Genomic DNA, 11,561 nt, shown 5'->3' on the forward strand with positions numbered 1-11,561 from the left:
GTGATCTGGCTCTGCCAAGCAGTTGAAGGTGAGATGTTGAGCGAGCAGGGACTCTTGTCTCTCCCTCCCTTCAAGTCAATATTTCATCTTTATATTGTGCACATGTATATAAGTATGTATTTCTGCTGCCACAAGTTTTTGTAACCCTAGTTACTGTGTGAGGTCAGGTTCCCTGGATGGAGAGCTTGAGAGAGGGATTTCCTTGCACAGGATTTATTATTGGGGAGCAGGATGAGGCTGGAGAAGTTCATCAGGCTTGTGACATCAGCTGGAGAGCAGCCTCAGCCTGATCGCATAGGAAGCTCTGGGCCATGAAATGCACCACAGAGTTGTCCCGCCTTGAGGCAAGAGATAACCTCTTTTTTACCCCCATGCCAGTCAGTCATTGCCAGTGAGGCTGGGAAGGGAGCATAAGGACTTCTAAGTGAGGTGGCTCTCGTTTAACCAAAGATGTTTCTCCATAAGAGGAAGTTGGGAGCTGATGGCAACCAACTTGCAGCTTGGGGTGGGGGCACTGGCCCCACTGAAGTCCCATCCTCCTCTCTTTCCATCCTGTTGGTCCTTCAGATCACCTCTGGGCTTCTTACCTTAAAGCTTGCTTTAAAAACTGTTAACAGTCCCCACTGCACATGGAGTGATGGACCTTCACCTCATTTCTGAGGTCCTGCCAACCAGTTCCCTGCTGCCTTCCCTCCCTGCCCTTCACCCTGTGGTCTTGCCCCACACCTCTTTGTCAAGTGGTGATGGTGATGGTGATGATGCCGTAGATACAGTGAGCTCTTCCTGTTACCAGGAGCTCTCCATGGTGCTTGGTATCTGTAGTCTTTCATCTTCTCAACAGTCATGCAAGGTTTTCCTGCCCAAGCTGTTTTACATCTGAGGAAACAGGTTTGGAAGGATTAAGTTACGTGAGCAGCGTCACACAGTTTGTAAGAGATGGAGCTGGGACTCCTCCCTTAGACCCACGACTGTCGATGTCAAAGTCCTTGCTCTCCACCTTGTCTGCGGCCTCTGTTCCTCGACACACAGTTGTCTGTTAGACCTCCACATCATCCCCACCAACTGATTCCCATTCCCCCATCAGCCTGCTGAACATCTCATCACCTTCTCTCTGAGGATTCTTGACACTCCCACTCTTGCACCTTTTGGGGTCAGAGGCGGTTCCCTCTCATGAAATTCCCACACTTCCTGTCCAGGCATCTTTTTGCTCACACAGTCCTGCCTGCCTCTTCTCTGCTGCCCCACGCCTCACTGGTACCTGGGGCAGGTACACAGCAGCCAGGTGTTGGCTGCAAGCAACCTAGTCAATGTTTTTTCCACTAGAGAGACGACTACAATGTGGGTCCACTCAGCCCTCCACTCCTGCCTGCACACGCCTATCATCCCAACCCTGACCTAAGTGTCCTGTCCTGGCTGCTGCCTCAGCACAGAATTGTCAAGAGACCCAGGGAGTTCAAGGCAGAGCTGAAATCTGGTTCCTGCACCTGTGGTTACCACTGTGAGCCAGTCCCACATCACCTCCCTCCGCACATGGCTTACACTGTAACGACAGCTTTCCAGGTAGGGGCTGAGGAAGAATAATATTCTCAACAAATCTATTATTTGATGCTGTTAATAAGATGCACCCCCACTTTAGAAACTTTAAATAGTAGGCTGAGGGAAGGCCTTTGATTTAGGGAAAGACAGCAGTAGAAGACAGAAAATAATTAACTGCCAAACTGCGTCCTCAGGACCCTGGAGAACTGAGGTCAGAGGACTGGCGTCCTCAAGAAAGTCCGGTGGAAGTGGCAGCCGTGGTCTCGGCCGTGGAGGGTGGAACCTGTTCCGTGGGGATAAGAGCACTGCAGACATGAAGTCAGCAGAGCTGAGGCATAGGTGGGGGCTGCAGTCAGGCCTGAGCAGATGCACTTAGCACGGTTGTGTCCTCTTACCCGAAAGCTTGCTTTATCAGGTCAAGGTGCAGAGAGGCGTTTCCAGGATTTTCACCTGCTTGCTGAGCCAAGTCAGTACTCCCTCCCCCTTCCCACTTCTCCTTCACTATTGACGCCAGGGGGTCTCAGGGCATTTCTGTCCCAGCGTGAGGATTGAGGCTGACATGCCAGTTGGATGAAGGGCTTGTGGCTGAGGGTTGTGGAGCAGGAAGGCCTGCCTGGAGACTCTGGCCATATTTCTTTTGCTGGTAACACTGGGAGTCTTTTCTTCTGTGTTAGTTACATAGTTAATTAATGTTTGTTGCTCAGTTGTGTCTGACTCTTTGAGACCCCATGGACTGTAGCCCACCAGGCTTCTCTGTCCGTGGACTTCTCATATTCACCTCCAGATATTTTTATCAGAGCCACCTTGGAGGTTTGAAGATGGGTGATAGGAAGAGAAAATTAAAACAAGAAGGGAGGAACATTAGATTCTAAGACAGCATTCCATTTCCTCTGGAGGACACAAAAGCTGGATAATCTCCAGGCTGGGCCAGTTCCATGTGGTATCACTTAGCTGTCAAGTGATACATGGTGTTATCTATGGTATAATTAACATGTCTGTTTGCAAAGAACGTTCTACAAGGATGTGTCATGCTCTTAGAAAATCGTTTCCAAAGTCAAAAGTTCTAATCTCCCATTAGCATATTTTGGGAATAAATGCAGAAAAAAATCCCAAAACATATAAACATATAAGTTGATTAAATAAGCAATCCCCACTTAGGCACACATACTCTCAAATATAAAAACAAACCTTTTCAAGTATTCAAGGAGATATTATTTTATCTTTGAAGAGGAAAAAGCATCAATGGGGTCATGTGATTTTCATAGATAAACAGAATAATTTATGCAAATATGTTACTTAAAGAGTAATGAATGCTTTCATGCCCTTCCTGGGCACTGATGCTTACCAGGGGATCATACATTTCAGGCTGATAATGATATCCATTTCCATATGATATTACATATAAAGTAGTGTGTGCATGCGTGCTCAGTTGCTTGAGTCATGCTTTTGTGACCCTATGGACTGTAGCGCACCAGGCTCCTCTGTCCAGGCAATTCCCCAGGCCAGAATACTGGAGTTCCTTGCCAAGCCAGGGGATCTTCCAGACTTAGGGATTGAACCCACATCTTCTATGTCTCCTGTGTTGTCAGGCAGGTTCTTCACCACTAGCACCAACTGGGAAGACCAAAGTTGTATGTGTCAGAATTAAAATCTCTAATCCTGTCAAGGAACTTACAGAATTTTCTTCCTTGGTATTAATTTAAATTTTCATTTGTTTATTTTTTAATTTATAGAACTCTAAATGAAACCATGTGTGGCCTTAGCTTGTTCCCTAGTGAAATGGGTCCTGAAGACATGCACTGTTCATTTTGCAGCAGGGTGGTTTTCACAGATTTTTATATCAAAATTGCCATTTAAAAGATTGTGGTAAAAATAACAGTTCAGTTCAGTTCAGTCGCTCAGTCATGTCCGACTCTTTGTGACCCTATGAATTGCAGCATGCCAGGCCTCCCTGTCCATCACCATCTCCCGGAGCTCACTCAGACTCACATCCATCGAGTCAGTCATGCCATCCAGCCATCTCATCCTCTGTCGTCCCCTGCTCCTCCTGTCCCCAACCCCTCCCAGCAGCAGAGTCTTTTCCAATGAGTCAACTCTTCGCATGAGGTGGCCAAAGTACTGGAGTTTCAGCTTTAGCATCATTCCTTCCAAAGAAATCCCTGGGTTGATCTCCATCAGAATGGACTGGTTGGATCTCCTTGCAGTCCAAGGGACTCTCAAGAGTCTTCTCCAACACCACAGTTCAAACGCATCAATTCTTCGGCGCTCAGCCTTCTTCACAGTCCAACTCTCACATCCATACATGACCACTGGAAAAACCATAGCCTTGACTAGACGGACCTTAGTCGGCAAAGTAATGTCTCTGCTTTTCAATATGCTATCTAGGTTGGTCATAACTTTTGTTCCAAGGAGTAAGCATCTTTTAATTTCATGGCTGCACTCACCATCTGCAGTGATTTTGGAGCCCCCAAAAATAAAGTCTGACACTGTTTCCACTGTTTCCCCATCTATTTCCCATGAAGTGATGGGACCGGATGCCATGATCTTTGTTTTCTGAATGTTGAGCTTTAAGCCAACTTTTTCACTCTCTTCTTTCACTTTATCAAGAGGCTTTTTAGTTCCTCTTCACTTTCTGCCATAAGGGTGGTGTCATCTGCATATCTGAGGTTATTGATATTTCTCCTGGCAATCTGGATTCCAGCTTGTGCTTCTTCCAGCCCAGTGTTTCTCATGATGTACTCTGCATATAAGTTAAATAAGCAGGGTGAAAATATACAGCCTTGACTTACTCCTTTTCCTATTTGGAACCAGTCTGTTGTTCCATGTCCAGTTTTAACTGTTGCTTCCTGACCTGCATACAGGTTTCTCAAGAGGCAGGTCAGGTGGTCTGGTACTCCCATCTCTTTCAGAATTTTCCACAGTTTATTGTGATCCACACAGTCAAAGGCTTTGGCATAGTCAATCAAGCAGAAATAGATGTTTTTCTGGAACTCTCTTGCTTTTTCCATGATCCAGCGGATGTTAGCAATTTGATCTCTGGTTCCTCTGCCTTTTCTAAAACCAGCTTGAACATCTGCAAGTTCACGGTTCACGTATTGCTGAAGCCTGGCTTGGAGGATGTTGAGCATTACTTTACTAGTGTGTGAGATGAGTGCAATTGTTCGGTAGTTTGAGCATTCTTTGGCATTGCCTTTCTTTGGGATTGGAATGAAAACTGACCTTTTCCAGTCCTGGGGCCATTGCTGAGTTTTCCAAATTTGCTGACATATTGAGTGCAGCACTTTCACAGCATCATCTTTTAGGATTTGAAATAGCTCAACTGGAATTCCATCACCTCCACTAGCTTTGTTCGTAGTGATGCTTTCTAAGGCCCACTTGACTTCACATTCCAGGATGTCTGGCTCTAGGTGAGTGATCACACCATCGTGATTATCTGGGTCGTGAAGATCTTTTTTGTATAGTTCTTCTGTGTATTCTTGCCACCTCTTCTTAATATCTTCTGCTTCTGTTAGGTCCATAGCATTTCTGACCTTTATCGAGCCCATCTTTGCATGAAATGTTCCCTTGGTGTCTCCTTTAGACAGGTTTATATGTGTATGTGTGTGTTGTCTGGCTTTCCTAGTTGTTCTCAGTGGGATGGTAGATCTTTGACAAGTCCCTCTATTAGTATTATCATTATAAATGCAAAAATCCTCAGTTACTTTTAGAGGAATCTTTAAGCTCATGACGGTTCTAAGCTGTCCTATAACACTTTAACTACCATTCTCATAGTTACGATTATTGAGATAACAGAGAAGGCCTCAAGACTTCTCATTTCTCTGCCTGCCTGCAAGGTAATCATAGACAGTGGAGTTGGGAGTGCAGTAATAGAGTTGGGTATAGAGCAGAGGAATTCTGAGAAAGGATACAGGAGGGAGTGGACAAAAAGATCATATTTGGAAAAAGAAAAATACTGAGGCCTTTAAAACAAAAACAAAAACCCATAGAGGGTTTTTCCCAAACCAAATATCTGGCTTAATGCTAGCTGCTTATTTGTTGACCTTCTCTGTTATTTGCAAATTGAAAGTAAAACCAACCCTTCCTGTTTTCATTTAGTCTACTACTGTAGCTGCTAGTTAGCTAAGGAGGATGAAAACCCTTCATTTCTTGGAGAAAAGCAGTGTGAGGCCAGTTTCTAGTTCACCTGGCTGGTCAAGAGGTGTGTGGTGCTTGAGTCCTATTTGCATTGGGTCATGGCATGGCTTGGAATAGAGTCCCCCAGACAGTGGTGCGTATCTTCCATCAGCCAGGTAAATGGGAGCTTTGATGCTCATACTCCGTTCCGCGAGTAAAGGAGACAGAAGACTTTGGGACTTCTGACTCTCACAATAGCCTAGATGCCCTAGGATAATAGGGCAGAGGGTCCTCTCCTCTGGCAGGATCTTTGCGTGGCTGGCCCCTGCCAGTCACAAGTATACCCTGGTGGGGTACACTTCGATTTCTTCTGAGTTACTTCAATTTCATTTTCAGAGCAAGGTCATGAATGACAAGGAAAAGCTTGAACGACAAGGAAGAGCTCCCCATGAAGGAATGGGGGTCCTCAGTTACGTTTGCTTAGGGGTCTCTCTTGCTGTTGTCAGCAGACTCTCCTGGGCCCTGTGGTCCTTTCTCAGGGTCCCAACACAACAGCTCTGTGTGTGAGGTGTGCCAAGGGAGAAGAAAGGTGTAATCCAAGGGAGAGCAAAGCCCATCCCTGGGAGGATAAGTGGACAAGCTCACAGTGTAGACAGAAGGTCTGTAGTGAATTTGGATGGGCCAATGAAGGGGAGGCTGGAACAGGGGAACAAGTTTGTGGAAGAGAAAGGAAACCGGGGGTTTTAGGCCCAAATCAATGTATTCTGGGAGATGCTTTGTGGAGTTGGCATCTGGAGGTGAGAAGAGGATTTCTGTGTTGTAACAAAACTCAGTAGGTTTACTGCTGAATGACTTAGACACCCATTCCCTCTCCTGGTTCCCTGTGGTGATGAGAGGCTGCCAGGTCTACCGGGGGGCATGTTCCATGGGTTCTCTCTCATCCCCCACCTCTCCTCACCAAACTCCAGTCATCTCCCTCCGCTGCTTCCTGTCCCCCTGCTGTGTCCTGGCTTGGTCCTCTTCCCAGGTGGTGCATGTGTTGGTGCCTGCTAAGTCGCTTCAGTCACATCTGACTCTTTGCGACCCTATGGACCGTAGCCCACCAGGCTCCTCTGTCTATGGGATTCTCCAGGCAAGAATACTGGAGTGGGTTGCCATGCCCTCCTCCAGGGGATCTTCCCAACCCAGGGATAGAACCCAGGTCTTTTATGTCTCCTACACTGGCAGGCAGGTTCTTTACCACTAGCACCACTTGGGAAGCCCTTCCAGGTGGTACTTACTAGTGGGAGAGAATCCGCCTGCCAGTGCAGGCGTCGAGAAGTAAAGAGATGCAGGTTTGATCACTGGATCAGGAATATGCCCTCGATTAGGAAATAGCAACCCACTCCAGTATTCTTGCCTGGAAATTCCATGGTCAGAGGAGCCTGGCAGGATACTGTCCAAGGGGTCACGAAGAGTCTGATGCAACTATGGTGACTTAGCCTACACGTTTTTCCCCAGGGCCCCTGTTTATACTGAGCTCAGCAGACCTATACCCATCAGTCCACTTCCATGCTACACCCTGAGGGATCATTCAATAGCATAGCCTCCTTGCTGGCCTCCTTACCTCCAGTCTCACCCCATCCATCCAAGAAACCAGAGGGATTTTTCTGTAACACAGCCTCTTGCATCACCTTACCTGCCTGCCAGCTCTGCCTAGAGTTTAGATCGAAATCAACACACCCTGTAAGTCCCCCTGACATCTGATCCCTGCTTTAGCCGTTTCTCCTCCCTCCTGCCCACAAGCCTGATCTTCCCACCTTTGCAGAACACATGTAATCCACTGGATGGCTGTGGCCTCTCCCCCTGCTGTGTGTACCGGCCATGCCTGCTCTCTGGCTGATGTCTGTCTGTCTTCTGACTGAGTCCAGGAGCACCTCCTCTGAAGCCCAACAGCCCTTAGTCCAGATTGGGTACCCTGTTTGTGTTCCCAAAGCCGCCTCTATCCTAGCATGTGTTGTACTAGGTCATCACTGCCTGCCTGTTGCCTTCAAGGTCTGTTTCCCTGGGGCCCAGCACGTTGCCTGGTATAAAGTAAGCACCCAATAAATTTCGAATTGCACATATGTCAAGTTCCCTATAAAAACCTCAGCCGCTGCAAAATCTGCCACCAGTCTGAGGTTTCTTTTCCGTGCAGCCTTCTTCAGTTTTCAGAACAGGAGACTGCAGTAGATTTTTACCAGGAAGGAGGTGGACTGTTGGCTTTTGGTCTGTCAGAATAAGTGTGTGTTCAGCTTGGGTAGTTTCAATGTGTCGTGGTGAATATTTTCAAGCAGTAAAAAAATTTCAGCGATTAGGGTCTACGCCCAAACCATAAACCTCCGTCTACATCCTAAGGGGTCCCTTCACTTCAGTGCGGTGCTGAGCTGAGGGAAGCTGCTCAAAGGAAGCCATGAACTGGTGCTGCCACCTTTCCTTTGCGGCTCAGATAAAACAAAGCGCAGCGTGGGCAAGAAGGGCTGTCCTTTTGGGAGTGCCGACTCATTTCTATTTGCCATGCCCTCCCCTGCCTCCACCCGCAGCTCAGTGTGAGGTAGGACCCTTCTGCCCAGAGCTTTTGGGACACGTCATAAGAACGTGTTCCGCAAACATCTTAGTTACAACTGACTCATGCGATCAGAGCCACAGCACAGCATCTGTACCCCTAGATGTCATAGTTCATCACACATAGCTGTGCCTCAACTAAGACTTTTTCCCATGTTGGTCATGGCTTGGGTGGCTGCACATTTAGAAATAGCCCTCATGTAAAGTCCATGTTAATTAGTTATTTGTCATCTGTTCACATTCTTCCTGGAATGAAGAATGTCTTTCTTGCCCTGTGTCCCCCTAAGTAGTTAAGTAATATTTCAGGGTGAGGTCAGAACAATTGGGATGATTTTTAAACAGCATTTGACAGACTTCAAGGAAAGCAGTTTTGCTTCTGGTTCTAAGAATGAGTCCAATTCTGTCACTTACTGGTTTAGGGGTGGAGCACAATTTATTTGAGCTCTGGGGCCTTTGTTTATCTCATCTGTAAAATGGGAGCAACACAGTCTACCAGCTCAGGTATCGTGTGGATTAAGTAAAAGGATGTCTGTGGGAGAGGTTGGCTCAGTTTCTGGAATACATGTGGTAGCCGGGAAACATTCAGTGACTTCTGCCTCCCCTAGCCCCATCCTCCGTTCCTCCCACAAGAATAGCATCGAATAGTATCGTGTAGTAACTGACTTCTTTTGACATGAAGGATTTAAATGCAGAACCTTAAGGCAGTCACCCTTAAAGGAACACTGGAGCATTTATCTGTGAAAGCATTAATGCTGCACTCATTCACTGTTCTCTCCACCCAGACTTTAAATTCTGTTTTGGAGAGTCAGTCAGTAGGCACCTGGATCCCAGGTAGGTGTTTTGCTCCCAGAAAGGACATGAGCATTAAAGATCTGCTCCTAAAATCTGAAATTTGAGAGAATTTTCTGGAAGTATCTTACCCAAAGGCTCACCTATCACTCACCTGAAAAGTCCTGTGTTTTTTTTTTTCCTCAGCTGATTGCTTTTTTGAGCACAGAGATAAGCCACCTGCTGGTCACTCAGACTCCCATCCCCAAAGTGATTTGCCCTCCACGCCCCACATGCAGCAGCCCCATCTGCTTCCCCTCCCACGCCACTCTGGCCCAGCTGCCATCTCTTCCCCTGGGCTGCTGTGGGAGATTTTCTATGTCTCTAAACATGCTCTGCTCCACATACATACCCCCATGGAACTCCCTGGAAACACAGGGTTCTGTGCCCCAGAGAACCTGGGGCCACCCTTCTCTTTCTGGGTGGCGGTTGCTGTAAAACATACAATAAACAAAAGACTCAGACCCTTCTGTTTAACCTGGTTCAATCACAGACCCCCAGCTTGTTCAATCACCCCCAACTTGTTCAATCACAGACCCTTTCATTTAACCCCCTCCTGGGGAACTGAGGCTCACAGACCTGTCTTGGAGAATGCTGCTACCAAATGGTCAGATGGACTGCCATTCATTCACGTATTTAAGCAGCTCTGAGTCCAGATGCTGGTGGGTAAGGACCTCTGTGAAAAAAAAAACAAAAACAACACTCTGTTAAAAAAGGGTGGGGGTGGGTAGCTCTATGTGCTAACCTGGAACCACCTCCAGGGTACATGCTGAGTGAGGAAAGCAAAGTGCAGCCATCAGTTACCTAAACGTGCTTAGACTGGACAGATGCCCTGAAACCGATAGGCATGTCTGCCTCTGGAGGGGCCGCTGGGTATCCAGGGGGGTGGGGTGGGGTATGAGCCAGCTCCTCACTGTGTGCCTCTTGGGAACTTTAAAACTTTCTACTGTTTTGAACACTGTACTCGCCTGCTTCCAAGTCCGCCAGACTTTATACAGAGTGTAGTTTGAAGTCCTTGGCTCTGCTTGAGGCTTTGGGATTGGGTGGCCTCTGCCCGCCCACCTAGCGCCTCTCACTCCTGCTTGTCTGCCAGCTCCTGCCATCTCTCCTTGATAGATGCAGGCAGTGGAGACATGGCTCTTTGGTGCTACTTCTCAGATTTGCCCTGCTCCCCTTGGAAGCCCACCTTCCATAGCAAGTGCTGGCCAGGGATGCAGGGAAACTAATGCTTTACTCCTGCCTCACTCTCTAACTTGTGAGCCTGGGGGAGCCAGAGTCCCAGGGAGGCAGTGGAGCAGACTGGAGCAGAAAGCCCAGGAACTCCAGGATTGAGCTGATGTGACTCAGAGTCCTTATTAGCCTTGTGGCCTGGGGAACTTGTGCCTTCATCTTCCTTTTATTATACAATGGAGGGGAGTAAGCCCAGCTCTCATGCTTTGGGTGTGTGGCCTACCTCTCAAGAACACCTTGCACGGTGCCTGGCATCTTGTCGGTGCTCATTGGGACCATCAGCCTATCACTCCCCTGGCTCTTGAAGTCCTAGGATCTGAACAAAAGAACACAGGCCTGACGTCAGACTTCACCCCTAGCTCCAGGGAGCCCAGCGCTGGGAAGCCATCAGGCCCCAGTGTCTGCAGGTCCCCTGCCTTAACACACAATCTGTATTTATCTCAACTTAGAAGAGCTTTGATGATCAAAACACGATGGATTGGAAGGGTTAGTGCTGTGAGTACAGATGCTCGCCAGCCCGCCAACTAGCTTATAAGAATATTTGGAAGATGACTAAGGTAATGTCTTCCACATGCTAAAGAGACCATGATTTCGCACCACGCAAGGTAGAGTGGGAAAACCCCTGCTCATTAGCGGAGTGACCTTGGACAAGACAGTCACTGCCCTTGGCCTCATTACCTCATCTTAAAATATGAAAGCAATAAAATCCAGCCTCACAAGGGTGGTTTGTGAGGCTCACATGGGGCGGTCCGTGAGGAAGGTCTTTGTAAACTGTTGAAATGCTCTGCACATGTCAGCAGCGCCCGCCGTTCACGTGCTTTGTGTTTATTGTTTCAGCGGAGAGTACAGGACGTCATCAGCCCCATCGTGTTCGAGGCCGCCTACAGCCTGGGTGAGCATGTGACGGGAGAGGAGGAGAAGGAGCTGCCAGCCCTGACCCCCGTGCTTCGCTGGAAAAAGGGACAAAAGATTGCCCAGAAGAATCAGGTACCTGAAACTCGTGATTGGGACCCCAGGTGGCAGGTGTACACACACAATAACGGCCCTGGTGGCATGGGAGCCTGAGGCTGGGCACGCCCCCTCCTGGGCCTCCCTTTCCCAATCTGCAAAATGATGAAATGTGTGATTTGGGGGTTTGTGTCTAATAACCATGCGATTGAAACTCATTGAGGCTATTCCCAAACAATTAGAAAATGATGATCCCTTTGAGGTCATGAAGTGGCTGCTTGGTCTCTGCACTTGCATCCTTTTCCTGCAGTATTTCCAGAGCT

General features: G+C 47.8%; 1 protein-coding gene across 1 annotated transcript in view; it reads left to right on the forward strand.

Annotated features, from left to right (window-relative positions):
- ITGA9 (integrin subunit alpha 9) overlaps nt 1-11,561 on the forward strand; it is a 368,409-nt gene that overhangs the window by 166,716 nt on the left and 190,132 nt on the right. The window contains exon 16 of the mRNA XM_069561451.1: nt 11,128-11,277. Within this exon, the coding sequence (XP_069417552.1) occupies nt 11,128-11,277 (150 nt within the window). The remainder of the gene's footprint in view (nt 1-11,127; nt 11,278-11,561) is intronic.

Source organism: Ovis canadensis, chromosome 19 (genome assembly GCF_042477335.2).
Source record: "Ovis canadensis isolate MfBH-ARS-UI-01 breed Bighorn chromosome 19, ARS-UI_OviCan_v2, whole genome shotgun sequence".
Taxonomy (NCBI): domain Eukaryota; kingdom Metazoa; phylum Chordata; class Mammalia; order Artiodactyla; family Bovidae; genus Ovis; species Ovis canadensis.